Source organism: Staurois parvus, unplaced genomic scaffold, assembly GCF_062004578.1.
Source record: "Staurois parvus isolate SC_StPar_1 unplaced genomic scaffold, SC_StPar_1.0 ptg000426l, whole genome shotgun sequence".
Classification (NCBI taxonomy): domain Eukaryota; kingdom Metazoa; phylum Chordata; class Amphibia; order Anura; family Ranidae; genus Staurois; species Staurois parvus.
Window position 1 is genome coordinate 3,353,958 of NW_028318222.1, and position 26,542 is coordinate 3,380,499.

At 45.7% G+C, this 26,542-nt stretch overlaps 1 protein-coding gene across 2 annotated transcripts; it reads left to right on the plus strand.

The window, feature by feature from the left end:
• The first annotated feature begins 769 nt into the window (after window positions 1-769).
• ZBTB1 (zinc finger and BTB domain containing 1) lies at window positions 770-25,160 on the plus strand. Of its 2 annotated transcripts, none has more exons than XM_089687506.1 (2): window positions 770-1,128; window positions 22,572-25,160. In XM_089687506.1, exon 2 carries the CDS (start codon window positions 22,591-22,593, stop codon window positions 24,658-24,660), a length of 2,070 nt encoding a protein of 689 aa, XP_089543632.1. In that variant the 5' UTR covers window positions 770-1,128; window positions 22,572-22,590; the 3' UTR covers window positions 24,661-25,160. The 2 variants fall into 2 exon arrangements, with proteins under 2 accessions (XP_089543632.1, XP_089543631.1); XM_089687505.1 differs by lacking the exon at window positions 770-1,128 and adding an exon at window positions 6,843-7,037.
• The last annotated feature ends 1,382 nt before the right edge of the window (window positions 25,161-26,542 follow it).

Here is a 26,542-nt window from a genome sequence, read left to right on the forward strand (position 1 = left end):
TACCATCAGCAGATGGATTGGAGAGAGTAGAAGGGGAGGATCAGAGAAGACAGGATAAAACAGTCTTTCTACACAATACAGAGGATTAACCCCTTAGGTTCCACAGTGACTATAACAAACATCACAGTGACTATAACAAGCATGCTTTCTGCATATATATAGACTGATTTTACTGTTGTGGGTTTAGTAACACTTTAAGCTTTGACAATAAAACCTGGAAGTTGATTGATTTCTATGCAGAGTTACACCAGATTTTGCACCCTCAGGTTTTAGTAAATCCCCCCCACCCCACACACACACACACATTGCTCTGCATAAAGCTGGTCATGCGTGTATAGATTTGTTTTATTCAGCCAATAAAATGAAATAAAAATGAACCGAGGCCTCCATTTACAGCATGAATGGACGTTTCTCTCTCTCTGCCGCTTTTTTGACCAGTGAACAGTGGCTGCATCTGATTGGAGGTTTGGTAGACAATTATTCCATAATTCTAAACTAATCTGTTTTTAAAGATATCCATTTATGCTCCTCCCATACCTGCAGGCCATTTGTGAACTGAATGAAGCCTGCCCCAAACACTTCTGATTTTAGTTTTCACAGCTCCGTCATGTTCTCTTCTCTAGGACAAACCAGCCATTAGAACAAGTGCCCCCTACTGGTACAGGAGCAAACACCATCCTTCTGAGACCCAGACATGCGCAGCGCTATCTATTGTTGCCACAGATGACTCAGCAGTTGCAACACTCTCCCTTTGCAGGCATCCCTTTGAACTGTTAGGCATCTCCCTTTGCAGGCATCTGTACTGTTAGGGGGCGCTCATCCCAATGGATGGTCCATCCTAGAGAAGAGGACCAGATGGAGCTGAAAAAATATCAGAAGCATCTGGGGCAGGCTTCTGTATCCAGGTATACGCTGATACTTGCATATTCCCCGCTCGTAGTGCAGAGGGGAGGAAGAAAGGACAGAAGAAGATGCCGGGTGTCTGGAGCCAGAGTAGCTGACGCTCCTTCCCGTGTTCCTCTCAGACTCAGTCCCTTACTTCAAGCTAGCTGGTGGCTGCTGATCACTGTGGCGTTCCAGCCCTCCTCTTCCCAGTCATCAGCGGAGGCAGAGCTGTGCCTGTGTAAGGTAATGTCTGACTCTGATGTCTCACGTCTGTGTGAGTGTGGGCCGTCATCCATCACATGTGCAATGTGTCAGTGATGTGTGTGTGTTCACAGCGTTTTATCTCCCCCCATTGCCTGCAACTGTCACCCTGCCACTGCCAGCCACAGATACAGTCCGTCCGTGACACTCATTTTGTCTTTAACTACTTGCCTACAGGGCACTTTTACCCCCTTCCTGTCCAGGCCAATTTTCAGCTTTCAGCACTGTCACACTTTGAATGATGATTGCGCGGTCATGCAACATTGTACCCATATTAAATTTTTATAATTTTTTTCCACACAAACAGAGATTTCTTCTAGTGGTATTTAATCACCACTGGGTGTTTTATTTTTTGCGCTATAAACAAAAAAAAGAGTAAAAAATGTGAAAAAAAAGTTTCTCTTTGTTTCTTTTAAAAAAATTTGCAAATATGTAATTTTTCTCCTTCACTGATGTGCATTGATGAGGCTGCACTAATGAGGTGGAATGGATAGGCAGCACTGATAGGTGGAACTGATGAGACAGCACTGGTGGACATTGATGAGATGGCACTGATATGCAGCAATGATGGCCACTGATAGGTGGCACTGATGGGCGATGCTGACTGACGGCACAGACTGGCGGCACTGATGGCTGGTACTGCTGGGCACAGATGGGCACTGGTGGGTGGCACTGATCATCAGTGCCCTGATGATCAGTGCCGATCTGCTGTGACAGCTGCCGGTTATCGGCAGTACTTTCCTCAGGCTGTGACAGTGTGAGGAAAGTTCTGCCAATAACCGGCAACTGTATTTATGCCGTGATCTGCTGTGCCATTGGACACAGTTGATCACATGGTAAAAGGCCCTTGTGATTGGCCTCATCACGTGATCAGCAGTGTCTATAGGACACAGCAATCACCAAGATCGCTGGGTGCGCGCCGCTGGGGGCGCTGGAGGGCATGTTCTGGGAGGACATCATATGATGCCCTCCCAGAACTGGACAACCGCGCTGTAGCCATCATTTGGGAGCGGTGGTTATTATTGGTGCTGGTGGCATCTTATGGCATTTTTTTCTGTGCAAATTAAAAGAAATTTAGCAGTTTCATGTTTTGTTGATTTAATATTTTCTGTTTTTAAAATTTTGTATTATTTTTTTTGGGGGGGGGGGGGTGGGCGCAAGTAGCTGGTCTTGCCTAGGGTGCAAAATAGTGTAGCACTGGCTCTGGAGGTGACATTTATGTATTCAAGACTTTAGGAAAAGTGGGATGAAGCCTTTAAGGGGGTCAAAAATCACCTGGTATGCTATGGAATAGCCATTTCCTCTAGTGTATTATTATTGTTATTATACAGGATTTAGATATAATGGGAGACAATACAGCAACAATACAGTTCAATACAAGAGGGATAGGAGGGCCTGATCCTGGGAGCTTACAATCTAGGAGAGTAAGGTAATGGGTACATTTGTGCATATTGGTGAGAATAATTTCCCATTGTTTGGGGGAGAGTTCACCACATTCAGCTTCCCATTGGGTCACTGGTTGGGATTTTTCTTGGGGGTGCAGATGCTTCAAGCAATATTTTATAGTGTAGCATAGAGAGGGGGGGCAACATCTGTATGGTATCTAGAGGGAGAGGGGATGACATCAATATGGTATCTAGAGGGAGAGGGGATGACATCAATATGGTATCTAGAGGGAGAGGGGATGACATCAATATGGTATCTAGAGGGAGAGGGGATGACATCAATATGGTATCTAGAGGGAGAGAGGATGACATCAATATGGTATCTAGAGGGAGAGGGGATGACATCAATATGGTATCTAGAGGGAGAGGGAATGACATCAATATGGTATCTAGAGGGAGAGGGAATGACATCAATATGGTATCTAGAGGGAGAGGGAATGACATCAATATGGTATCTAGAGAGAGAGGGGATGACATCAATATGGTATCTAGAGGGAGAGGGAATGACATCAATATGGTATCTAGAGGGAGAGCGAATGACATCAATATGGTATCTAGAGGGAGAGGGGATGACATCAATATGGTATCTAGAGGGAGAGGGGATGACATCAATATGGTATCTAGAGGGAGAGAGGATGACATCAATATGGTATCTAGAGGGAGAGCGAATTACATCAATATGGTATCTAGAGGGAGAGAGGATGACATCAATATGGTATCTAGAGGGAGAGGGGATGACATCAATATGGTATCTAGAGGGAGAGGGAATGACATCAATATGGTATCTAGAGGGAGAGGGAATGACATCAATATGGTATCTAGAGGGAGAGGGAATGACATCAATATGGTATCTAGAGGGAGAGGGAATGACATCAATATGGTATCTAGAGGGAGAGGGAATGACATCAATATGGTATCTAGAGGGAGAGGGGATGACATCAATATGGTATCTAGAGGGCAGGGGCATCAGTGAATTTGTGCAGAACAAAAAAATTAATTTTGTTTAATTTTGGATCGATTCATTAAGTTACTAATTTTGTTTGTTTCATTCATAACAAAATTTGTTTAGTTTGTTTTATTCATTTTCGACCTGATTAAAATTTTTCCAATGGATTCAAAGTATTTGAATCAAATTTGATTCGAAAATATTGAATCGATCCCAATTTATTGTGAAGAATAGCTGGTTCTATTCTATTCAAGATGTAAAATTCAAATGTCAGAGGACCGTTATATTTTTTCTATTCTATTCTTTTATTTTATATTTTATTTCTATTCTTTTATTTTATATTTTATTTCTATTCTATTCTTTTATATTATATTCAATTCTATTTTTTTACTTTCTATTCTATTGTATTCTCTTCTGTCCCTTTATTTTCTATTCTTTTTTATTCTATTCTTTTCGATATTTGAATTTCAGAAGATGGCTATATTCTTTCTAGTCTACTCTATTCTATTTTTTATACTATTATTTTGTATTCTATTCCTTTATTTTCCATTCTATGCTTTTGCACCATGTGATTTCCATGTGGTTCCCACACTCACAAATGCGCTGTGTTTCTAGATGTATGGGGATGTTATTCAGAACGAATAACAGTCCTGCGTGTTTTTAAACAGCAGCGCATTTTTCACTGCGGGTGGTTGCGGGAATCGCTGTAATTTCTACAACTACAACCACCTGCATAGATGTGAACCAGGCCTTAGGACATGTTCATAGCAGCAAACTGCACTGAACGCACAGCCACTGTTGTGTGCTGTATAACACGGGGCTGATGTGCCAATTCCTACACATTGCACAGTTTAATTTTTTTTTTGCAAGTGACATTTCAGTACAGTTCTATGCACCACAGAGGCAGTGTATTGGCTTGCATTGTGATCGTCTGTGCTGGAAAAAAAAACGTACACGCAGTGCTGTGGACTGACATGATTAGAAATGAGGCATTTTTCCTTGTTTATGTGTTGGGCTACATTACACCCTGGCTCACACCGATGCAAGTTGTCATGCGATTTGACAGCTCCAAGTCGCATGACAAGTCACACTCTATTGTTGGCAATGGAACCATTCAAATCAGTGTGACTTCGACTTTGCGGTGCCCTGCTGATTTGAAAAAAAGGTTCTTGCACTATATTTTGCGATTTCAGGTGCGACTTGGATAGACATCTGTGCATGAATTTGTAGAGATGTTAGCCAAGTTGCACTGACCTGTGGCTTTGAAATCGTGTAACTTTCAGTGTGAACTAGGGCTTGGGCTCTATTCATACCTGAGCAATGCTGCTGCGATGTGGAGCACCACTATTCATTTTGAATGGTCCCCTGCTCCAAAAATGTGCCAAAGAGGTTCATGTACCAAATTCTGGCACTGAGCCAGGCATGTTTTCAACACTTTTTGTGCATTTTGCGGCACAACAATCGCCGCAAAATTGCACTGTGTTGGGGTGCCATTAGAAAATAATGGCAACACAAGTGCATTATTCCATGTTTCCAATACACTTAGGTGCGAACCGGCCCTTATGGATGCCTAGCCCCAGTGACAGCAGCAGGAATTGCCGATTTTGCCACGTGTAAGCAGCTAACTACGGCTGCCGTGCCATGTACACTTCACTGACAGGGCGCTGGTGGCTGTGGCATACCTCCCAACTTTTTGAGATGGGAACATAGGACACCCAGGGGCGGACTGACCATTTGGAAACTCGGGCACTGCCCGAGGGCCCGGGGTCAGTAGGGGGCCCCATGAGATGCCCCTGGTACCTTTTTCATAGTCTTTTTTGAGTTTGGGCAAGGACACTGGGGCCCCATGAGTTGTCAGTCCACCCTGAGGACACCTATTAACAAATGTACAAAAGCGTAGGACACACTCCCCTGCCACGCTCCCTTTAAAGGAAAACTATACAAAAAATGTTAGTTAAACCCACAAGCGTTTTTTTTTTACAACTACTATTCCGTTATACTGGCCTTTGAAATTTACAAATGCAACAATTTAAAAGCTGGATGAAACGTTTAACACTGGGGAACACTTTATAAAAGATAAATAGTGCATTTTATATACAACTATATAGATCAGACCAAAATGAAGGCGAAATGGGGAGGAAAGAGGGAGAGAGGGACTTTGTTCCAAATCAGGGACAGTCCCTGGAAATCCGGGACAGTCCCTGGAAATCTGGGACAGATGGAAGGTATGCTGTAGCTATCTGCACATGTCCTCTCAACTACCGATTACTTGCACTGATCACTGCTGGATGCAGCAATTTCCGCCGCTGTCATCCACTCAAGGACTAGGCACCCATGAATGTAGCCTTCAGGTGGTCCTGGAAATAGATGCTGGGCCAGCCCCACCACATGTGGTGTGAATGAGCCCCAATCCAATGTATTCATGCCATGCCTATAACACGTTACTAAAACTGCAGAGGGCAACATGAGGATTGTGTCTGCATAGTGACCAATCAGCTTCTAACTTCAGCTTGTTCAGTTAAAGGATATGTTAATTTTTGTAACATGTTCCACCCATATTCAAGACTGGCCCCCGCTCCCTGCTTTGTGGTTGTGCGGGGCTCCGCCCACACGGCCGCATCACTTTTTCACAGTCGTCTGTGAATGAGAGATTACAAGTCCCGGCATCCTTACCAGCTGTCAGTTTATAGTCCTCAATGAATTACCACGAAACTGTGGAGCGTCCCATGCCCGTTCATTCATTCTTCCTGTTGGAATATCTGCTTGATGGTACATCCCGTACAGCAAGTAGATATTCCGACAGGACTGCAGGAGATTTGCATGGCGTCAGCAATTTCCTAATCGCTGGTGCAAGGCTTTCCAGTCCAGGGGCGGACTGACAACTCATGGGGCCCCCAGGCAATAGGGGATCATGGGGCCCCTGTGTTCTCACCCACACCCAAAAAAGCCTATGAAAAAGTCAATGAAAAGTACCAGGGGCATCTCATGGGGCCTCCTACTGACCCCGGGCCCTTGTGCAGGGCCCGAGTGCTCGAATGGTCAGTCCGCCCCTGTTCCAGGCTCCTGTAGACAAAAATAATAAATGCACATTTGACTACCTGCAGAACAACGTGCATTTATTATTTTTTTCTAAAAGGTGAACTTATCCTTTCAGCTTTGGCCACAAACCCTGGAAGCTGATTGGTTCCTGCGCCGAGCTGCAGTTTCGGTAAGTCGGGGAGGCCGGGCTGGTTATACGAGGTTGTAGGTGGAGTGACACTTTAAGCGGCGCAGTGCGCGGTGTGTCCAGTAGGTGTCGCCCGGAGTGATCTGGGCACAGACGGAAGAAGCTCGGTGCAGCGTCCTCTCCCGGGGTGGGGAAGGAGGGAGTCGGTGCCGCTTCATTGATCGGGGGTGGTCAGGCCGGACATTGCACACAGGGCCTGCTCTGTACACAGCGGACTCCGATCACCAGCGCCGGACAGACACCGATCTGCATGCAGCCCCGGCCCAGCAGTGAGGTATGTCCGCTCCGTACTCAGCCTCCCTGACAGCCGCTCCCCCCGAGGTGGGGGCGGACCTGTATTGGCCCCAGCCATCAATCGGGTGGGGGAAGAGTCCCGGGATTGGGGGGGACAGGCCCGGTTCTGGGGTTTGATTGACAGGCCGGGGTCACACAAGTTGCAACTCATAGAAGCCCTGTGATTGGCCGGCCGGGGGATGTGACCTCACAGGATGACAGCTCGGGGTGAGCCGTGATCACAACACTTCATATGTCGGCCCTATATACAGATAGAGGGGGGGGGGGGCTTCAGTGTGATATATAGAGGAGGAGGGGGGCTTCAGTGTGATATATAGAGGAGGAGGGGGGCTTCAGTGTGATATATAGAGGAGGGGGGGGGGCTTCAGTTTGATATATAGAGGAGGGGGGGCTTCAGTGTGATATATAGAGGAGGGGGGGGCTTCAGTGTGATATATAGAGGAGGGGGGGCAGCTTCAGTGTGATATATAGAGGAGGGGGGGCTTCAGTGTGATATATAGAGGAGGGGGGGGGCTTCAGTGTGATATATAGAGGAGGAGGGGGGCTTCAGTGTGATATATAGAGGAGGGGGGGGCTTCAGTGTGATATATAGAGGAGGGGGGGGGGCTTCAGTGTGATATATAGAGGAGGGGGGGCTTCAGTGTGGTATATAGAGGAGCAGGAGGGGGGGCTTCAGTGTGGTATATAGAGGAGGAGGGGGGGCTTCAGTGTGGTATATAGAGGAGGAGGAGGGGGGGGCTTCAGTGTGGTATATAGAGGAAGAGCGGGGGGCTTCAGTGTGGTATATAGAGGAGGAGGAGGGGGGGCTTCAGTGTGGTATATAGAGGAGGAGGAGGGGGGGCTTCAGTGTGGTATATAGAGGAGGAGGGGGGGCTTCAGTGTGGTATATAGAGGAGGAGGGGGGGGGCTTCAGTGTGGTATATAGAGGAGGAGGAGGGGGGGGGCTTCAGTGTGGTATATAGAGGAAGAGCGGGGGGCTTCAGTGTGGTATATAGAGGAGGAGGGGGGGCTTCAGAGTGGTATATAGAGGAGGAGGAGGGGGGCTTCAGTGTGGTATATAGAGGAGGAGGAGGGGGGCTTCAGTGTGGTATATAGAGGAGGAGGAGGGGGGATTCAGTGTGGTATATAGAGGAGGAGGAGGGGGGGCTTCAGTATGGTATATAGAGGAGGAGAGGGGGGGGCTTCAGTGTGGTATATAGAGGAGGAGAGGGGGGGGCTTCAGTGTGGTATATAGAGTAGGAGAGGGGGGGGCTTCAGTGTGGTATATAGAGGAGAGGGGGGGGGGGGCTTCAGTGTGGTATATAGAGGAGAGGGGGGGGGGGCTTCTGTGTGGTATATAGAGGAGGAGAGGGGGGGGGGCTTCAGTGTGGTATATAGAGGAGGAGAGGGGGGGGCTTCAGTGTGGTATATGGAGGTGGAGGGGGGCTTCAGTGTGGTATATGGAGGTGGAGGGGGGCTTCAGTGTGGTATATGGAGGAGGAGGAGGGAGGGGCTTCAGTGTGGTATATGGAGGAGGAGGAGGGAGGGGCTTCAGTGTGGTATATGGAGAAGGGGGGGCTTCAATGTGGTATTTAGAGGAGGAGGAGAACACCCCCAAAGCAGAATGTTTCCACCACCATGTTTCTCAGTTGGGATGGTATTCTTGGGGTCATAGGCAGCATTCCTCCTCCTCCAAACACAGTGAGTTGAGTTGATGCCAAAGAGCTCGATTTTGGCCTCAGCTGACCACAACACTTTCAACCAGTCCTCCTCTGCGACATCAGTGTGATTATATAGAGGAGGGGGGATGACATCAGTGTGTTATATAGAGGAGGGGGGATGACATCAGTGTGTAATATAGAGGAGGGGGAGACGACCGTGTGATATATAGAGAAGGGGGGGGACGACATCAGTGTGATATATAGAGGAGGGGGGACGACATCAGTGTGATATATAGAGGAGGGGGGACGACATCAGTGTGATACACAGAGAAGGGGGGACAACATCCGTGTGTAAAGTAGCGGGGGGGACAACATCAGTGTGTAATATAAGGGAAGGGGGGGACAACATCAGTGTGATATATAGAGGAGGGGAGGACAACATCAGTGTGATATATAGAGGAGGGGGGACGACATTCATGTGTTAAGTAGAGGAGGGGGGGCGACATCCATGTGTTAAGTAGGGGAGGAGGGATGACAGTGTGATATATAGAGGAGGGGAGGGGGGGACGATATCAGTGTGATATATAGAGGAGGGATCGACGACATCAGTGTGACCTATAGAGGAGGAGGGATTACATCAGTATGATATATAGAGGGGGACGATGACATCAGTGTGATATATAGAGGAGGGGGGGACATCAGTATGATATATAGAGGAGGGGGAAACGACATCAGTATGATTCATAGAGGAGTGTTGGACAAACTCATTGTGTAATATAGAGGAGGGGGGGACGACATCAGTGTGATATAGAGAGGAGGGGGGACGACATCAGTGTGATATAGAGAGGAGGGGGGACAATATCAGTGTGATATAATAAAGGAGGGGGGGCAACATCAGTGTGATATATAGAGGCGGGGGGGGCAACATCCGTGTGATATATAGAGGCGCGGGGGGGGGGCAACATCAGTGTGATATATAGAGGCGGGGGGGGCAACATCCGTTTGATATATAGAGGCGCGGGGGGGGGCAACATCAGTGTGATATATAGAGGCGGGGGGGCAACATCAGTGTGATATATAGAGGCGGGGGGGGCAACATCAGTGTGATATATAGAGGCGGGGGGGGCAACATCAGTGTGATATACAGAGGCAGGGGGGGCAACATAATTGTGTAATTTAGAGGAGGGGAGGACAACAGTGTGATATATAGAGGAAAGGGGGATGACATCAGTGTGATTTATAGAGGAAGGGGGGACGACATCAGTGTGATTTATAGAGGAAGGGGGGACGGCATCAGTGTGATTTATAGAGGAAGGGGGGGCGACATCAGTGTGATTTATAGAGGAAGGGGGGGCGACATCAGTGTGATTTATAGAGGAAGGGGGGACGACATCAGTGTGATTTATAGAGGAAGGGGGGACGACATCAGTGTGATTTATAGAGGAAGGGGGGACGACATCAGTGTGATTTATAGAGGAAGGGGGGACGACATCAGTGTGATTTATAGAGGAAGGGGGGACGACATCAGTGTGATTTATAGAGGAAGGGGGGACGACATCAGTGTGATTTATAGAGGAAGGGGGGACGACATCAGTGTGATTTATAGAGGAAGGGGGGACGACATCAGTGTGATTTATAGAGGAAGGGGGGACGACATCAGTGTGATTTATAGAGGAAGGGGGGACGACATCAGTGTGATTTATAGAGGAAGGGGGGACGACATCAGTGTGATTTATAGAGGAAGGGGGGACGACATCAGTGTGATTTATAGAGGAAGGGGGGACGACATCAGTGTGATTTATAGAGGAAGGGGGGACGACATCAGTGTGATTTATAGAGGAAGGGGGGACGACATCAGTGTGATTTATAGAGGAAGGGGGGACGACATCAGTGTGATTTATAGAGGAAGGGGGGACGACATCAGTGTGATTTATAGAGGAAGGGGGGACGACATCAGTGTGATTTATAGAGGAAGGGGGGACGACATCAGTGTGATTTATAGAGGAAGGGGGGACGACATCAGTGTGATTTATAGAGGTAGGGGGGACGACATCAGTGTGATTTATAGAGGTAGGGGGGGCGACATCAGTGTGATAGAGGAAGGGGGGACGACATCAGTGTGATTTATAGAGGAAGGGGGGACGACATCAGTGTGATTTATAGAGGAAGGGGGGACGACATCAGTGTGATTTATAGAGGAAGGGGGGACGACATCAGTGTGATTTATAGAGGAAGGGGGGACGACATCAGTGTGATTTATAGAGGAAGGGGGGACGACATCAGTGTGATGTATAGAAAAGGGGCTACGACATCAATGTGATGTATAGAGGAGGGGGGGACGACATCAGTGTGTAGTATAGAGGAGGGGGGGACGACATCAGTGTGTAATATAGAGGAGGGGGGGACGACATCAGTGTGTAATATAGAGGAGGGGGGGACGACATCAGTGTGTAATATAGAGGAGGGGGGGACGACATCAGTGTGTAATATAGAGGAGGGGGGGACGACATCAGTGTGTAATATAGAGGAGGGGGGGACGACATCAGTGTGTAATATAGAGGAGGGGGGGACGACATCAGTGTGTAATATAGAGGAGGGGGGGACGACATCAGTGTGTAATATAGAGGAGGGGGGGACGACATCAGTGTGTAATATATAGGAGGGGGGACGACATCAGTGTGTAATATAGAGAAGGGGGGACAACATCATTGTGTAATATAGGGGAGGGGGGACTACATCAGTGTGATATATAGAGGAGGGGGGATGACAGTGTGATATATAGAAGAGGGGGGTACGACATCAATGTGATATATAGAGGAGGGGGGGACGACATCAGTGTTTAATATAGAGAAGGGGGGACATCAGTGTGTAATATAGAGAAGGGGGGACGACATCAGTGTGTAATATAGAGAAGGGGGGACAACATCATTGTGTAATATAGGGGAGGGGGGACTACATCAGTGTGATATATAGAGGAGGGGGGACGACATCTGAGTGATATATAGAGACGGGGACAACATCAGTGTGATGTATAGAAGAGGGGGGGACAACATCAGTGTGATGTATAGAAGAGGGGGGTACGACATCAATGTGATATATAGAGGAGGGGGGGCGACATCAGTGTGTAATATATAGGAGGGGGGACAACATCAGTGTGTAATATAGAGAAGGGGGGACAACATCATTGTGTAATATAGGGGATGGGGGACTACATCAGTGTGATATATAGAGGAGGGGGGACGACATCTGAGTGATATATAGAGACGGGGACAACATCAGTGTGATATATAGAGGATGGGGGGACAACATCAGTGTGATGTATAGAAGAGGGGGGTACGACATCAATGTGATATATAGAGGAGGGGGGGCGACATCAGTGTGTAATATATAGGAGGGGGGACAACATCAGTGTGTAATATAGAGAAGGGGGGACAACATCATTGTGTAATATAGGGGAGGGGGGACTACATCAGTGTGATCTATAGAGGAGGGGGGATGACAGTGTGATATATAGAGGAGGGGGGGAACATCAGTTTGATACATAGAGGAGGGGGGGCGACAACATCCTTGTGATATATAAAGGAGGGGGGATGACATCTGTGTGATATGTAGAGAAGGGAGGGACGACATCTGTGGGTAATATAGAGGAGGGGGGGACGACATCAGTATGTAATATAAAAGAAGGGGGGACGACATCAGTGTGATATATAGAGTAGGGGGGATGACATCAGTGTGTAATATAGAGGAGGGGGGACGACATCATCAGTGTGTTATATTGGGTAGTGCGGGGACGACATCAGTGTGTAATATTGGGGAGAGAGGGACAGCAACAGTGTGATATATAGAGGAGGGGGGGGGGGCGCGACAGGGCAATATGTAAAGGAGTGGGGGTGACATCAGGTTGATATATAGAAGAGGGGGGGTGACATCAGGGTGATATATAGAAGAGGGGGGGTGACATCAGGGTGATATATAGAAGAGGGGGGGTGACATCAGGGTGATATATAGAAGATGGGGGGTGACAGGGTGATATATAGAAGAGGGGGGGTGACATCAGGGTGATATATAGAAGGGGGGGTGACAGGGTGATATATAGAGGAGGGGGGGTGACAGGGTGATATATACAGGAGGGGGGGTGACATCAGGGTGATATATAGAGATGGGGGGCGATATCAGGGTGATATATAGAGGGGGGGGCCACATCAGGGCGATATATAGAGGAAATGGGGGGGGCACATGGGAAGAATAGTGCACCATCATTGGTTTCAGTGGAAGAAGTGCTGCCCCATTGTTGGTCTCAAGGGCCAGATAAAGAGTAGCAAAGGACCATATCCGGCCTTTGGGACACAGTTTGTAGACCCCTGATTTACAATTTCCTGTGGATAGACTACAAGTACCATCAGCCATTGCAGATCATGGCTTGTAGTTCTCAACGAACTGTGATGGAGTTGGTGAGTGTTCTCATAGTTCATCGATCCAAGTAACTGTCTACCCGTATTGCAGGTATGGGCAGACAGCTGTCCTGAGAGTCTGCAGGAGCCCAACATTGCCCCCACAATTCGCTAATCATGGCTGCAATGCTTTGCAGATCGCTTTTAACAGCAGCGGGAGGGTAGGCGTCCCCTCCCCCCACCTTCTCGCTGCTTGCCAGTGTTTCTCGGGCTTACTGTTTCAACCGGCGTGCCCGAGAATTGATTCGACAATGCAGGACGCAGAGGCGATGAGAGACTCTATCATTTCTGATGGCCTCTTTGGCCTTGGAGGACCGCAGCGACATCATGACGTCACTTCCGATCCGAAGCGGATGCAAACAATTTTTTTTTTTTTTTGGATCTATTGCTTTTAAAAGGTAAAGGAGAGATTTGGGATCTTTTTAACCCCAGATCTCTCAAAGTGGAGTTCCAGCCATTTTTGTTTTTAGTAAAAGTCAGCCGCTACAAAAACTGTAGCTGCTGATTTTTAATAAACACACACTTACCTGTCCTGGAGTCCAGCGATGTTCTCACCCGCACTGTCCCTTCTCTCCTCCATGGCACCGGCATCTGAACTTGGGCACCAGGCTGTGACAGCTTGCGGCTTCACAGCCTGGTGCCCACTGCACATGCGCAAGTTGCGTCGTTCCTCTTGATTGGTCCAGCAGTTTCCTGAGATCCAGGAGACTGCAAGAGGGAGGAGGGAGCTGAACTTCCGGCTCACTTCGCTGCAGCAAACTGAGCCTGAAGTGGGAGTGGGTACCTGTCAAAACCAGGTACCTGCTCCCCCATCCCCCCCAATTGGTGCCAAATATGGCAGTGGAGGGGGGGAGGAGACAAATAAGCAGAGCTTCTGCTTTTGGGTGGAACTCCGCTTTAAAGGAGGGGGGGTACTTTAAAGCTGAGTTCCAGTGAAACTGTAAAAAATTAAGTGAGCGGTTACAAAAACATGGAGCTGCTGACTTTTAAAACACAGCCAATCACCTGTCCCTCGGTCCCGTGGTGTTCTCCCCGCAGCCCGTTTTACCAGCCACCCTGTGTTTCTGGCACCAGCATCTTTAGTGTGGGCACCTGACTGTGACAGCTTGGGGCTTCACAGCCGTGCTTTCTGAATGGTCCCGTATTCTTCTGGGACCTGTCATGTGTCCCAGAAGATAACGGGGAGGGACAACTGTCGATTGCGATCACAGCAGAAGTGGGAGCGGGTACCTATTAATTTTGGGTACTCACTCCCCCCCACTCCCCAAAGGTGCCAATCCGTAACAGGGAGCGGGGGAGCAGTCATTAAAGCGGGACTTCCCATTTTGGGTGGAGCTCCGCTTTAAAGAGCACTTGTCATCCTTATTTCTATTACAAGGGATGTTTACATTCCTTGTTATAGGAATAAAAGTGATTAAAGGGATAAAAATGGACAGTGTTAAAATAAAAAAATAAATAAGAAAATTTTTTTTTTTAAAGCCCCCCCCCCCCCCCCAATCTCTCCGTGCTCACTGCAGAAGTGAACGCATATGTAAACAGTGTTCACAGCACATGTGAGGTATTGCCACAAACATTCCAGCAAGAGCAATAATTCTCCTCTGTAAATCTAAACAAGTAACCTGTAAATATTGTCGCCTTTTTAATTACCGTGGTTTGTTGCCATTCCACTTCTTAGGTATTTCTCACTGTAATATCCTCTTTCATATTAAATGAATTAAAAACATAATATAAACCCCATTTTTTTTTTAAGTGTTTTTTTGTTTGTTTTTTTTAATTGTATTTGAACAAACGCTTTGCAAATATCATGTGACATGAAAAAAATTGCAAGGATTGTCATTTCACTCTTTAGGGTCTTTGCTAAAAATAAATAAATAAATATATATATATGTTCATCTTAATACTTTGTTATATATCCTTTGTTGGCAATGACAGAGGTCAGACGTTTCCTGTCAGTCTTCACAAGGTTGGCACACACTGTTGCTGGTATGTTGGCCCATCCTCCATGCAGATCTCCTCTAGAGCAGTGATGTTTTGGGGCTGTCGCTGGGCAACACGGACTTTCAACTCCCTCCAAAGGTTTTCTATGGGGTTGAGATCTGGAGACTGGCTAGGCCACTCCAGGACCTTGAAATGCTTCTTATGAAGCCAGTCCTTCGTTGCCCGGGCGGTAAGTTTGGGATCATTGTCATGTTGGAAGACCCAGCCACGTTTCATCTTCAATGCCCTTGCTGATGGAAGGAGGTTTGCACTCAAAATCTCACAATACATGGCCCCATTCATTCTGTCCTGCACATGGATCAGTCGTCCTGATCCCTTTGCAGAGAAACAGCCCCAAAGCATGATGTTGCCACCCCCATGCTTCACAGTAGGTATGGTGTTCTTTGGATGCAACTCAGCATTCTCTCTCCTCCAAACACGACGAGTTGTGCTTCTACCAAACAGTTCTATTTTGGTTTCATCTGACCATATGACATTCTCCCAATCCTCTTGTGGATCATCCAAATACTCTCTAGAAAACATCAGACGGGCCCGGACAGGTACTGGCTTAAGCAGGGGGACACGTCTGGCACTGCAGGATCTGAGTCCCTGGCGGCGTAGTGTGTTACTGATGGTAGCCTTTGTTACGTTGGTCCCAGCTCTCTGCAGGTCATTCACTAGGTCCCCCCGTGTGGTCCTGGGATTTTTGCTCACCGTTCTTGTGATCATTTTGACCCCACGGAGTGAGATCTTGCGTGGAGCCCCAGATCGAGGGAGATTATCAGTGGTCTTGTATGTCTTCCATTTTCTAATTATTGCTCCCACAGTTGATTTGTTCACACCAAGCTGCTTGCCTATTGCAGATTCAGTCTTCCCAGCCTGGTGCAGGTCTACAATTTTGTTTCTGGTGTCCTTCGACAGCTGTTTGGTCTTCACCATAGTGGAGTTTGGAGTGTGACTGTTTGAGGTTGTGGACAGGTGTCTTTTATACTGATAACAAGTTCAAACAGGTGCCATTGATACAGGTAATGAGTGCAGGACAGAGGAGCCTCTTAAAGAAGAAGGTACAGGTCTGTGAGAGACAGAAATCTTACTTGTTTGTAGGTGACCAAATACTTACTTTCCACCATAATTTGCAAATAAATTCTTTCCAAATCAGCCAATGTGATTGTCTGGATTTGTTTTCTCATTTTGTCTCTCATAGTTGAGGTCTACCTATGATGCCAATTACAGGCCCCTCTCATCTTTTTAAGTGGGAGAACTTGCACAATTGGTGGCTGATTAAATACTTTTTTGCCCCACTGTATGTGTGTGTATATATGTATGTATGTATGTATGTGTGTGTGTGTGTGTGTATATGTGTATATATATATATATATATATATATATATATAATGGTTTTTTTTTAGCAAAGACCCTAAAGAAAATATAGAATGTTTGGGGGTAATAAAAAACTTTTCTAGTAAAAAATACAGATTTAAACTTGTAAACAAAAAGTGCCGGAAAATGCTTGGTGGCTAGAGAAGTAAATGCGACAGAAAGTGAACTTGGGTTCCCAGTACTGACTGTCTTTATGACAAGATTGCCTACATGCAAAGGCAATGCAAATGTAGTCAAATCATCAGTGTACGCCTTCCCTGGAAAAGCATACATTGTACGGGTGTGTTATTATGCACCAGAAGTGTTACTCTCCCCACCAGACTCCTCATTTGTTTTACATTGCGAATGCAGCGGAAGAGGTGAATGTCTCCTGTTCAGCTTCCTAATGGCCATAGTCCAGATTTCAGCATTTTGATTTTTTCCTATCATCAGCCCATTGTACTCCTTACATGGTCTGTATTTTTTTAGAACATACTTATATTGATCAGGGAGGACACATTCCTGCAGAGCGGGGGCATAGAAGCATGAACAAAATTACACTGATCTTAAAGAGTAACTCCACTTTTGTTGGGGAAAAAAAACCATTCCCCTCTGGGTGACCAATGTACATTGCAGGGATTCTACCAAACTTAGTTGCAGATTCCTGCCTTGTTATTTTATAAGAAATTGCTTTTTATCTGTGTCCCTGTTCAAAGTCAATATAACGGGAGTGACTTTATAATCGTCATTCAGGCGCTGCACCTGCAGGGGTCTAAAAATGCAACATGTGCATTTTTGATACATTTTCAAAAATGTATCAAAACCTTGACCCTTTCCAAAAACACAGCAACTCAAAAAAGCATAGATGTGAACATGTCCCATAGGAAACCACGTTAAATGGACTGTAGTGCGTTTCTGCAAAAAGCCCTAAAAACTGCATTAGTGTGAACCAGGACTCAGTGGGTCCTGCACAAAATGTATGACTCGTATGCAGTGTGATTCCGAAGTGAATTACATGCGGTGTCCCACACCACATTAGTGTGAACCCAGACTTACAAAATTAGTGAAGGTTCCTTGATTCCTAATACATTTGTTAACCACTTGAGCGCTGTAAGGTTTTACTCGCTTCATACGCAGGCCATTTTTTGCTGTTTAGCACTGTGCTACTTTAACTGGTAATTGCACAGTCATGCAACACTGTACTCAAATAAAATTTATATAATTTTTTTTCACACAAATAGAGCTTTTTTGATGATATTTGATCACCACTGGCTTTTTTTTATTATTTACCGTATTTTCCGGCGTATAAGACGACTTTTCAACCCCTGAAAATCTTCTGAAAAGTCGGGGGTTGTCTTATACGCCGGTGCGAGCCGGGTCAGGACGGCACTTTCTCAAGGGGCGGCGCGGCGCTGCCCCCCCTCCTCCTCCAACGGACACTAAGTACAGGGGTGGGCAGAGGGGCTGCTGTACCTTACCTGGCTCCGGTCCCACGACGATCCGGTCCAGGAAGCGCGGCTGCTCCTTCTTTCAGTTCGGCCGCTCGATTTTCGCGGGGCCGCTCGGCTCCGCCTCCTCACCGGTGATTGGGCGCCAGCACTGGAAAGGCACACAGGCGACCAATCACCGGTGAGGAGGCGGAGCCGAGCGGCCCCGCGAAAATCGAGTGGCCGAACTTGAAGGAGCAGCCGCTCCTCTCCCCCACTGACACTAACGATGGGGCACTATTCCTCCTCCACACTGACACCAACGATGAAGCACTGTTCCTCCCCCACTGACACCAACGATGAGGCACTGTTCCTCCCCCACTGACACCAACGATGAGGCACTGTTCCTCCCCCACTGACACCAACGATGAGGCACTGTTCTCCCCACTGATACCAATTATGGGGCACTATTCCTCCTCCCCACTGACACCAACGATGAGGCACTATTCTCCCCACTGATACCAATGATGGGGCACTATTCCTCCCCCACTGACACCAATGATGGGGCACTATTCCTCCCACTGATACCAATGATGGGGCACTATTCCTCCCACTGACACCAATGATGGGGCACTATTCCTCCCACTGATACCAACGATGGGGCACTGCTTCTCCTCCCCACTGACACCAACAATGGGGCACTATTCCTCCTCCCCACTGACACCAATGATGGGACACTATTCTCCCCACTGACACCAATGATGGGGCGCAATTCCTCCCACTGACACCAATGATGGGGTGCAATTCCTCCCACTGACACCAATGATGGGGCGCAATTCCTGCCACTGACACCAATGATGGGGCGCTATTCCTCCCACTGACACCAATGATGGGGCTCTATTCCTTCCACTGACACCAATGATGGGGCGCTATCCCTCCCACTGACACCAATGATGGGGCGCTATCCCTCCCACTGACACCAATGATGGGGCGCTATTCCTCCCACTGACACCAATGATGGGGCTCTATTCCTTCCACTGACACCAATGATGGGGTGCTATTCCTCCCACTGATACCAATGATGGGGTGCTATTCCTCCCACTGATACCAATGATGGGGTGCTATTCCTCCCACTGATACCAATGATGGGCCGCTATTCCTCCCACTAACACCAATGATGGAGCACTATTCCTCCCACTGACACCAATGATGGGGCACGATTCTTCCCACTGACACCAATGATGGGGCACGATTCTTCCCACTGACACCAATGATGGGGCACTATTCCTCCCACTGACTAATGATGGGGCACTATTCCTCACACACTGACACTAATGATGGGGCACCATCATTGGTGTCAGTGGGAGGAATAGTGCCCCATCATTGGTGTCAGTGGATGAAATAGTGCCCCATCATTGGTGTCAGTGGGAAGAGTAGTGCCCCATCATTGGTATCAGTGGGAGGAATAGTGCACCATCATTGGTGTCAGTGGGAGGAGTAGTGCCTCATCATTGGTGTCAGTGGGAGGAATAGCACCCCATCATTGGAATACCATACTGAAATAGCATACCATATTGAAATCAAATCTGATGTTTTGTCATTTTTATTTGGTGTGCGTTGGAAGAGGGGTAGTCTTATACAGCGAGTATAGCTCAAACCCTATATTTTAACAGGAAAAGTAGGGGGTCGTCTTATACGCCCAGTCGTCTTATACGCCGGAAAATACGGTACTCTTTTAATGAAAAAAGAGCGATATTTTGAAAAAATATTTTTAACCCTCTACTATAAAACACATCCAATAAAAATTAAAAAAAAAATCAAATTTCTTCATACCTTTAGGCCAAAATGTATTCTGCTACATGTCTTTAGTGAAAACAAATTCCCAATAAGTGTACATTGATTGGTTTGTGTGAAAGGTATACTGGTAATGGCGGTGATGAGCCACTTAGCTTGCTTTCACAATGGTTCGCCTCAAAAACGCTTGAAAAATGACTAGCATTTTTTAGGCATTTTTGGAGTGTTGCTTTCTAATTAGCGCAACGCAACTGTGTGCCTAACAGTGCTCAGTGTGTATAATGTGTGCTGCCTTTTACTAAATATCTGTTTGTTCTTTCTCCCTGCTTTGTAGGGAGAAGAAACAAACGATGTTCCCTCTGTACAGATCCATGTGTTGTTTGTCAACACAGAGCTCTGGACTGTAATTGGACACAGCTGATTGTCGCAAACGTGCGCACCAGAGACTGACGCAGTCCACCATTTTGTTAAGAGTAGCCATGTTATACCCTCATTCTCCCTTCCCCCTCACGCTGAGAGACACAGTGACAGTGTATGTGTGTGTTAAAAAATGTCACTGGAGGGTCATAGGAGCTATAAAATCCCCCCCAGGGAGAGGGGGCCTAGCTGTCAGAGAACCTGTGCCATTTCACACCTCGGAAGAGATAAGGCCAGCTTTCCCAAGAGTTGAAAGAGATTCCCAGCTAATAAACCTAACTCAGCATAGGTGACAGAATCAGATAACACTTCTCAAAATCCATTTTTCCCCATGTCTCATATCTTGGAATATGAGTGACTTACGTAAAAACCAGACATATCGTCAGATGGATGATGAGCAGGCGAACAGTTTGATGGGTCACTCGCCTTGTCTCGGACACACAGGAAAGCAGAAAAATAGATCTCGTGAACTGTTCAGTGTACACTTTCATAATTCATATCTAATTAATCCTCAGACCTGTCTGCATAATAATCTACCCACGGGTGGAATGTCCATTGTGCAGATGGACAGTTATGGACCATAATATGAGTTACGGGAGATTTTTACTCTAGTTGAGGCATCCACCCCTATCTCCACGCCCTAAGCGGGGATTGGTCCTTGATTTCAGAAACACCCCCTGCTGGGGACTACAAAATAGGCTGTCAGGCCTAAGAGTGTAGGTTGAAGACTTCTCCCATTTTAACATCAATACAACCTGGGAAGACCCCTGTCTTTTGCTCTGAAACTTGAATCTGCTAACCCAGGACTTTGGCAAGTACCTTAACCCTTTCACCTCTCTCTGATATTTCTTTGCTGTGCTGTTGGTCTTTGTATGTTTATTTATATATATATATATATATCTTAGTTACATCTTTTCTGTATATATTTTTATTGCACCCGTTTTGACCTTTTAGTAATATATCTTTCCTTCTGAAAGTGTTGAACTGTTTCTATAGCGCTTTAAAGAGTTTGTTTAACCCTCTGTATAACAGGCCTCTGTTATGACCATGTTATGCAGACGATTATTTCAGCATGACCTTAAAAACATCTGGTGATCTCTTGAAAATGCTAGTTGCTTAGCTGTATTTAATACGTTGAGGCTCCATGCACACTAGCAATTTTTTTTAAGCTGCTAGAAGCTGTTATTAGCATTATTTTTCTGCTCCTAGAAGCTAAATAGTGTGTCCATGCACGCTACTTTTAAGCTATTAGCATTTTTTTGCGCTTCAATGTCTAGTAGCAGAAACAAAATTGGGTTTGTTGAGTTTTTTTGGAGCGTTTTCCAGCAGAAAAAAAAAAAACCGCTGAACGTTCCTAAATCCTATTAAAACACTAACAGCTTTTTCTACATTTATTTTTTTTTTTACTTCTACATATACTGTAAACATCTTAATAAAATGCAAACGCTCCGAAACACTACTAAAAAACGCTATTACCAGCATTTTTTCCCAGCACTTTTTGAGCTTAAAATACCCCAAAAAAAACAAACGCTAGTGTGCATGGAGCCCGAGGCAGCTACCTGGAATATGCATACAGAGCAGGAATGACAGAATGCCTAATCTGCACACTTGTTCTGATGCAATGACGCAGCTCATATTGACAGGGAACTCGTTTTTAAAAAGTGAGGTCAACACAGGTATTCTTTTCCTTTAAGGCTTCATGTACGCTGCAGCTGATAAACTCACGTTTAGGAGCTTTTCTGTGTTTTTTTTTTTTTTATCAGCAGCCCCTGAACTCTCCCTAATGTTTTCCTATGTGTCCATGTACACATCGTCGTTTACACTCATTTACAGGCAGTTGAGTTTACAGTCCTTTACAGGCAGTTGAGTTTACAGTCTTTTTTTTTTGAATGCACCAAACTTGTGTTCAGGAGTAGATTTTATCAGCGTTCCAAACGCTTGTAAACATGTGTAAATGCGTTTTTCAACTCTTTAATTTACAGATGCTGTCCAGAGCCTTTTTTCATCATGAAAAATGCATGCAAAGTGTGTTCCCGGTACTCAAATGGACCTGGTACACCATACTTTGAGGTTTCACATGAAAGAAAATAGCTGCAATAATTTCTGCACAGAAATGAGCTGGAACACATCCAAACCACAAAAAAAAAAAAGGATAGATCTCAACACATACTGCTCTCTCTGCTTCTGCTCTCTCTATTTCTCTCAAAATGTCTGAAATAGTTAAGTTTTTATGGTTTTTCAGTGCATTCTGGGTATTTTGGAAGGTCTCCTCAGGTTATCTTTAAAAAACGCTTCTAAACGCAGTATGCAAACATGGCTAAACACGTTTTTTAACCTACGATTTCCAGCAGTCAGTTTCCATGGTTCAGAAGTGTCCCGTGTACATGGGGCCTAAATGTTATTCTTTGTACTTGTCCCTTTTTAAACTGTATTTTCTTTTCTTTTTCAGGTGTTGTTGGAAAACCAAGATGATGGGTAAATCAAGCCATTGTAGTTACGTGCTGCAGCAACTCTACAATCAGAGGGAATGGGGATTTCTCTGTGACTGTTGCATCTCGATCAATGACATCTACTTCCAAGCTCACAAGGCGGTCCTGGCAGCCTGCAGCTCCTACTTCAAAATGATGTTCATCAATCATCAGCATAGCATGGCACAAATCAACCTCACCAACACAAAGATCAGCGCAGATTGTTTTGACCTCATCCTGCAGTTCATGTACTTGGGTAAAATAATGACTGCGCCAGAAGATTTCGAGCAGCTAAAGCATGCCATGACTTACCTGCAACTGTATGTTATCCCGGACTGCTTGGAAGAAATACAGGATATGGATTCCTCCATTAAATGTTCCTCTTCTGCATCTAGTAGTTTAAGTAGTAAGATGGTCTTCGGAGTGCGTATGTATGAAGAAGCTACAGGAAAGACTGGAGAGGAGCCAGTGAAATGGACCTCAGAGCCGGCCTTATCTGTAAACACGGCGCTTGAAAAACCGGCTGAAAGCAATCTGCCGCATCACAGCCGGCAACAGACTAGGAGTTTGTGCAAAAAGACGCCTTCGCCAAAAGTGCATAACACCAGAGAGCGTGGGGCCAGGCGGTTTGGGCGTAGTTATACTTGTGAGGGTTGTGGATTTGTATTCAGTTGCGAAAAGCTTCTGGATGAGCATTCTCAAACCTGCACCAACAGGCTGTTTTTTCACGGCCGGGAACAGAATAGCAACGAGCAGAGTCAGAGTGGAAGCGAATCACCGGTGTCAAAGTTTTCTCCTTCGCAAGACAACGTGAACAAAGTGGACTCAAGTCAACCGATGGACGAAGCTGCTGAAAGTACAAAAGACTCAGGAGCCACGTTGGACCAGATAAAGAGTGAGACGATAGACACTACTGAGAAAAACCCAGTTATCATAAAAATCGAATCTGATGAGAATTCCCTCGCAGAAATGGATGACATCAATATTGTGAAGATCTCCGATAAAGATTATTTGGAATCTTCTGACATTGATGATCTAGATGATGAAGCTGATGAAGGCGCCTACTACATTGGTATACCTTGTAACCAACGGATGAATGATAACTTGCCTATGAACTCCCAGCAGATGTTTGCAAGCTATAGAAAAGACTTGGGGTGCGCAAGTAGGAAAAGAAGTAATGCCACTGAGCGTATGTCAGAGATATCATGTGAACTTTGTGGTTTGACTCTTAATGAACAAGACCTCTCATCTCATTACCTAGCCAAACATATTGAAAATATATGTGCGTGCGGTAAGTGCGGCCAAATTCTGGTGAAAGGTAGACAGTTGCAAGAGCACGCTCAGAGATGTGGAGAACCTCAGGAGCCCTTTGAGAATCACGAGAGGAACGTGGATGAGAGAGTTCATTTTGAAGATGGCATGGAAGAGTCCTCTGCAGTTGGAGAGGTATTAGTAGATATGTGGGATGACTTAAACGAAGGTGCCGTTAGCGTACCAAAACAGGTTTATAAACATTCTTCCTGCCCTTACCGGTGTCCTAATTGCGGTCAACGTTTTGAGTCTGAAAATCAGGTGGTGGAACACATGTCCCAATGTATGGAGCATGAAGTCTACAGGAATTCTGTTACCGATGAAAATGATCGGGACCATCGGAGGAAACACTTCTGTGACATCTGTGGCAAAGGCTTCTACCAACGTTGCCACTTACGGGAACATTATACCGTACACACCAAGGAAAAGCAATTTTCATGCCAAACCTGTGGGAAGCAGTTTTTAAGGGAGCGGCAGCTAAGGTTGCACAATGACATGCACACTGGCATGGCTAGATACGTTTGCTCGCTTTGCGACCAGGGAAATTTCCGTAAACATGACCACGTACGCCATATGATATCCCATTTAGCAGCTGGAGAAACTATATGTCAGGTGTGCTTTCAGATTTTCCCAAGTAACGACCAGCTAGAACAGCATATGGACATCCACCTTTATACTTGCGGAGTTTGCGGTGCAAAATTTAACTTGAGAAAAGACATGAGGGCACACTATAACTCTAAGCACTTCAAGAAAGCATAGAGACAGCGATGTCATTAAACGTCCTGATAGTATATACCAAAGCTTTAAATATTAACATAGGACTTATATAAACATAGATCTAACCCAGGAAGCCTGCACATCTGTTAGATTTAAATATGGGGGGAAAAATGATTTTATATTTTTGTTGATGGGGAAGATATTTAAGCATCCTTGCAATGTACACGTGACATCCCTCTGACAATTTAACACCAGACATGTACTTTTCTTTTGTATATTTCTTTTGTTCACGATATTTCATTTCTGACCGGTAGAGCGTACATCAGGGTACATTTTATAGGTTACATAGCTACGAATGAATGTATTGCAGAACTCCTGCCCTTTCCATACTCTTACTTAGCATGAATTCTTGTTATGTTTTGGAATTTTAAACGGTGATAAACTTCTGCTGCATTATTCAGTGTATGATTGCTGTAAAATATAGTCTATTTATATTGGTTTATTATAAATAGTCATCATAAAGTAGATCAAACACTGTGTCATTCTGTAGTATTCCTGTGTCTATGCAAGTCTTGCCAATTACACATTTTAGGAGCTTTAATGATATATTAGACTTTTTATATATAAAATAAAAAACAAATGCACCTATATTGAAAAAATGTGCATGTGTTAGGCTGGCCATACACTATACAATTTTCTGTCCAATTTCCTTTAGATTTACCTTCAACTGTGTAGTGCAAGGGCCCGCCTAATTGGATACAACTGAAAGTGTTGTTTGGGTTTGACCTCATATTATATGGTTTTTGGTAAATCTAAAGCAAAAATCTCAAGAAAATTGTATAGTGTATGGCCAGCCTTAGTTTTTTTGCATTGAGGCCTACAATGCATTGCAATCAGTTTAAAACCGGTTCAGTACACAGGCTCCTGCAGACTATTCCTCCAGCCTCAGGTCTGTATGAAGGTACAGAGCTTTGGTGATGGGGCTGGAGGAAGTAATACACTATGAATGCCATGACATCACCTCCTTTGGGCTCCTTTGAGTCCCTCTGCAAAGCACTGCAACTGCATTCAGTGCATAATGGATGTAATGAACAGGCTCCTGCAGCCTACTCCTCCAGCCTCCTGACATCACCTCACTTGTGCTCCCATTGAAATCTAGGGGTCTCTCTGCTGTTGTGTCAAATGGGACTACAGGCGTATCTTGGTTTACGAATTTAATGCGTTCTCCGGGATGTTTCATATTGCGAAAAATTCGTAAACCGAAACGCATTTCCCACAGGAATGCATTGAGGTCAGAAAAAAGTCTTTATCTGTTCCAAACTATAAAGTGCACTTTAAAGGCATAAATACTGTACAGGGACATGATTAAAAATTTCCAGAATGGCTCTAAAACTCGATGCAAAAACCGCTCCAACACCTCCACACTCGATGCCACGTGCTACCCACACACTCCGGCATGCACGGGGCCAACGCTATAAACCTCCCAGGCGCAATTCATCCTGGGGAAACTTGCTTCGTATTGTGAAAAAAATTCATAAATGAATTGAAAATCATTTAATCTGTTCCAGAGGTCAGAAAAAAGTAAAAAAAAAAAAGTCTTATCTGTTTAAAACTCTTTATAAACTGCACTTTAAAGGCACGGGGTCGGCGCTATAAACCTCAGAGGTGCAATGCATCCTGGGGAAACTTGCATCATATTGCGAAAAACATTCATGAACTGAGGCATTATTTTCAATGAATTTTTATTTGTAAACTGGGGTGTGCGGGGTGTGTTTTCCAAAGAAGTGCTGGGACTTCTTCCCTGCATGTCCCGGGGCATGGGAGTCCATTCACATGAATGGGCTCTCGTGCCCACGCAAGATGCGGCCCACAGGAACACGGAGATATGAACCTAGCCTTAAGCAGGCCATACATGGGTCAAATT

What these genes read in the sequence shown, in the direction of transcription:
- ZBTB1 (XM_089687506.1), top strand. Translation starts at nt 22,591, where the DNA reads ATGATGGGTAAATCAAGCCATTGTAGTTACGTGCTGCAGCAACTCTAC.